At 44.9% G+C, this 4791-nt stretch overlaps 1 protein-coding gene across 1 annotated transcript; it reads right to left on the reverse strand.

Annotated features, from left to right (window-relative positions):
* Positions 1-636: 636 nt before the first annotated feature.
* Positions 637-3846, reverse strand: LOC138357191 (involucrin-like). The gene is made up of 4 exons (XM_069313840.1): positions 2979-3846; positions 2019-2810; positions 1629-1850; positions 637-1124 (listed from the first exon to the last, which is right to left on the reverse strand). Exons 1-4 carry the CDS (start codon positions 3844-3846, stop codon positions 637-639), a joined length of 2370 nt encoding a protein of 789 aa, XP_069169941.1.
* Positions 3847-4791: the final 945 nt, after the last annotated feature.

Genomic DNA, 4791 nt, shown 5'->3' on the forward strand with positions numbered 1-4791 from the left:
ACAAATCCACAAGGGCCGTGACGAGGATTCGAACCTACGTCCAAGAGGTTCAATGGTCAGAAATAAAATACATTGTAAAATGATTCAGGAAATTTACATATAAACTAAGAAAATGGCTACCCAATTTTCAGGCCATTTCTCTCGATTTACAACTCCGTAACAAATGCAACTGTTTTGTCTAACTAGAAACAACCCAACCCTACCCAGCTCGATGCATAGAAAACGTCAATATTAAGGCGCTTTCATTTTTACTAATACTTCCCATTTTTTAACGGATTTGTCGATAATGTTACCTAACAGTAAAATAGGTACCTGGGAGTTAGTCAGCTGTCACGGGCTGCTTCCTGGGGGTGGAGGCCTGGTCGAGGACCGGGCCACGGGGACGCTAAAGCCCCGAAATCATCTCAAGATAACCTCCGTCTACAATATGACGTATTAGGTGAGCGGAGCAGTTACATACGGTTATCTAATGGGTCGATGGTGGTAGTGTATCTACTGCTCAACAGATAATATTTACTAAAATCGATTTTGTGCGTGCACAGTGAACTGATATGCCTTGGCTGCATACATAGAGCACTTGACTCTATGTTGGTCTTGTGACAAGCACTTGGCTCTATATTGGTCTTAGGACAAGCACTAGTGCTCTATATTGGTCTTGTGACAAACACTTGGCTCTATATTGGTCTTGTGACAAGCACTTGGCTCTATATTGGTCTTGTGACAAGCACCTGGCTCTATATTGGTCTTGTGACAAGCACTTGGCTCTATATTGGTCTTGTGACAAGCACTTGGCTCTATATTGGTCTTGTGACAAGCACTTGGCTCTATATTGGTCTTGTGACAAGCACTTGGCTCTATATTGGTCTTGTGACAAGCACCTGGCTCTATATTGGTCTTGTGACAAGCACTTGGCTCTATATTGGTCTTGTGACAAGCACTTGGCTCTATATTGGTCTTGTGACAAGCACTTGGCTCTATATTGGTCTTGTGACAAGCACTTGGCTCTATATTGGTCTCGTGACAAGCACTTGGCTCTATATTGGTCCTGTGACAAGCACTTGGCTCTATATTGGTCCTGTGACAAGCACCTGGCTCTATATTGGTCTTGTGACAAGCACTTGGCTCTATATTGGTCCTGTGACAAGCACTTATGCTCTATATTGGTCTCGTGACAAGCACTTGGCTCTATATTGGTCTCGTGACAAGCACTTGGCTCTATATTGGTCCTGTGACAAGCACTTGGCTCTATATTGGTCTCGTGACAAGCACTTGGCTCTATATTGGTCTTGTGACAAGAACTTGGCTCTATATTGGTCTCGTGACAAGCACTTGGCTCTATATTGGTCTTGTGACAAGCACTTGGCTCTATATTGGTCTTGTGACAAGCACTGATGCTCTATATTGGTCCTGTGACAAGCACTTGGCTCTATATTGGTCTTGTGACAAGCACTTGGCTCTATATTCTCTGTTCTTATTTACATCCGCCTGGACGAGCTCTGCATGATAACAAGTTGCTGGTTTGTTCAGTTTGTTCTATATTTAGCTGACCACCTGATTAATAATGTGTTCAAGGTTGTTCACGGATGTTCAGTTTAATGTTCTGTGATGTTCTGTGATGCCCAGCTTACTGTTCTTGTGTTCTGTGATGCCCAGCTTACTGTTCTTGTGTTCTGTGATGCCCAGCTTACTGTTCTTGTGTTCTGTGATGCCCAGCTTACTGTTCTTGTGTTCTGTGATGCCCAGCTCACTGTTCTTGTGTTCTGTGATGCCCAGCTTACTGTTCTTGTGTTCTGTGATGCCCAGCTTACTGTTCTTGTGTTCTGTGATGCCCAGCTTACTGTTCTTGTGTTCTGTGATGTTCTGTGATGCCCAGCTTACTGTTCTTGTGTTCTGTGATGCCCAGCTTACTGTTCTTGTGTTCTGTGATGCCCAGCTTACTGTTCTTGTGTTCTGTGATGTTCCATGATGCCCAGCTTACTGTTCTTGTGTTCTGTGATGTTCTGTGATGCCCAGCTTACTGTTCTTGTGTTCTGTGATGCTCAGCTTACTGTTCTTGTGTTCTGTGATGCCCAGCTTACTGTTCTTGTGTTCTGTGATGCCCAGCTTACTGTTCTTGTGTTCTGTGATGCCCAGCTCACTGTTCTTGTGTTCTGTGATGCCCAGCACACTGTTCTTGTGTTCTGTGATGCCCAGCTTACTGTTCTTGTGTTCTGTGATGCCCAGCTTACTGTTCTTGTGTTCTGTGATGCCCAGCTTACTGTTCTTGTGTTCTGTGATGCCCAGCTTACTGTTCTTGTGTTCTGTGATGCCCAGCTTACTGTTCTTGTGTTCTGTGATGCCCAGCTTACTGTTCTTGTGTTCTGTGATGCCCAGCACACTGTTCTTGTGTTCTGTGATGCCCAGCTTACTGTTCTTGTGTTCTGTGATGCCCAGCTTACTGTTCTTGTGTTCTGTGATGCCCAGCTTACTGTTCTTGTGTTCTGTGATGCCCAGCACACTGTTCTTGTGTTCTGTGATGCCCAGCTTACTGTTCTTGTGTTCTGTGATGCCCAGCTTACTGTTCTTGTGTTCTGTGATGCCCAGCTTACTGTTCTTGTGTTCTGTGATGCCCAACACACTGTTCTTGTGTTCTCTGATGCCCAGCTTACTGTTTTTGTGTTCTGTGATGCCCAACATACTGTTCTTGTGTTCTCTGATGCCCAGCTCACTGTTCTTGTGTTCTGTGATGCCCAGCTTACTGTTCTTGTGTTCTGTGATGCCCAGCTTACTGTTCTTGTGTTCTGTGATGCCCAGCTTACTGTTCTTGTGTTCTGTGATGTTCTGTGATGCCCAGCTTACTGTTCTTGTGTTCTGTGATGCCCAGCTTACTGTTCTTGTGTTCTGTGATGCCCAGCTTACTGTTCTTGTGTTCTGTGATGTTCCATGATGCCCAGCTTACTGTTCTTGTGTTCTGTGATGTTCTGTGATGCCCAGCTTACTGTTCTTGTGTTCTGTGATGCCCAGCTTACTGTTCTTGTGTTCTGTGATGCCCAGCTTACTGTTCTTGTGTTCTGTGATGCCCAGCTTACTGTTCTTGTGTTCTGTGATGCCCAGCTCACTGTTCTTGTGTTCTGTGATGCCCAGCACACTGTTTTTGTGTTCTGTGATGCCCAGCTTACTGTTCTTGTGTTCTGTGATGCCCAGCTTACTGTTCTTGTGTTCTGTGATGCCCAGCTTACTGTTCTTGTGTTCTGTGATGCCCAGCTTACTGTTCTTGTGTTCTGTGATGCCCAGCTTACTGTTCTTGTGTTCTGTGATGCCCAGCTTACTGTTCTTGTGTTCTGTGATGCCCAGCTTACTGTTCTTGTGTTCTGTGATGCCCAGCACACTGTTCTTGTGTTCTGTGATGCCCAGCTCACTGTTCTTGTGTTCTGTGATGCCCAGCTCACTGTTCTTGTGTTCTGTGATGCCCAGCTTACTGTTCTTGTGTTCTGTGATGCCCAGCTTACTGTTCTTGTGTTCTGTGATGCCCAACACACTGTTCTTGTGTTCTCTGATGCCCAGCTTACTGTTCTTGTGTTCTGTGATGCCCAGCATACTGTTCTTGTGTTCTCTGATGCCCAGCTCACTGTTCTTGTGTTCTGTGATGCCCAGCTTACTGTTCTTGTGTTCTGTGATGCCCAGCTTACTGTTCTTGTGTTCTGTGATGCCCAGCTCACTGTTCTTGTGTTCTGTGATGCCCAGCTTACTGTTCTTGTGTTCTGTGATGCCCAGCTCACTGTTCTTGTGTTCTGTGATGCCCAACTCACTGCTACTGTCATAGTGTCCGTAAGTGCGGTGGAGGATAATTATCATTCCCCGCGACATGCCTGCACATGCCCCTAGTCACACCCGCACACAGCTGCCCGCCGACACACTCCAGTATGCCCTACACCACTCTACCCCATACGTGCCCACGTACACCTACACCACCTCCTGGTCCCCGCCTTTCCAGATGAAGGTCGACTGGCGCAATGAATCCAGACGTTATCCTGGGAGATATATATATACGCTTGGGATGCCCCAAGGATACGCCACATACCTATATCCCAGGGTCACACCACATACCCATATCTCAGGGACATACCACATACACATATCCCAAGATCATACCACATAGTCATCAAAAACAGACAATGAAGACAAAGTATTGGAACCTACATACTTAAGATGAATCTCATGTGAATGGATCGAACCTGCTGTGTAGCAGATTGTAAACATTGTTTACAAACTGCCACAAGTGTAAACAACCACCTTCAAACTTGATAAATTACAGGTCTATATGATTGGAGACAGTAGTGGGCCAGTAGGCCTACTTCATCTGATTGTTTCCTAAGTACTAATCTCCATATCTTCAGCTAATCTCCATATCTTCCGCTAATCTCCATATCTTCCGCTAATCTCCATATCTTCCGCTAATCTCCATATCTTCCGCTAATCTCCATATCTTTCGCTAATCTTCATATCTTCCGCTAATCTTCATATCTTCCGCTAATCTCCATATCTTTCGCTAATCTTCATATCTTCCGCTAATCTTCATATCTTCCGCTAATCTCCATATCTTCCGCTAATCTCCATATCTTCCGCTAATCTCCATTAATCTTCCGCTAATCTCCATATCTTCCGCTAATCTCCATATCTTCCGCTAATCTCCATTAATCTTCCGCTAATCTCCATATCTTCCGCTAATCTCCATATCTTCCGCTAATCTCCATATCTTAGGCTAATCTCCATATCTTTCGCTAATCTTCATATCTTTCGCTAATCTTCATA

The sequence above is a fragment of the Procambarus clarkii genome, chromosome 76 (assembly GCF_040958095.1).
Source record: "Procambarus clarkii isolate CNS0578487 chromosome 76, FALCON_Pclarkii_2.0, whole genome shotgun sequence".
NCBI classification, from domain to species: Eukaryota; Metazoa; Arthropoda; class Malacostraca; order Decapoda; family Cambaridae; genus Procambarus; species Procambarus clarkii.

What these genes read in the sequence shown, in the direction of transcription:
- LOC138357191 (XM_069313840.1), bottom strand. Translation starts at nt 3,846, where the DNA reads ATGTCGCGGGGAATGATAATTATCCTCCACCGCACTTACGGACACTAT. An exon ending in CATCACAGAACACAAGAACA is followed by an intron (nt 1,851 to 2,018) that starts GTAAGCTGGGCA and finishes AGAACATCACAG; the next exon opens with AACACAAGAACAGTAAGCTG. An exon ending in CATCACAGAACACAAGAACA is followed by an intron (nt 1,125 to 1,628) that starts GTAAGCTGGGCA and finishes GGACCAATATAG; the next exon opens with AGCCAAGTGCTTGTCACAAG.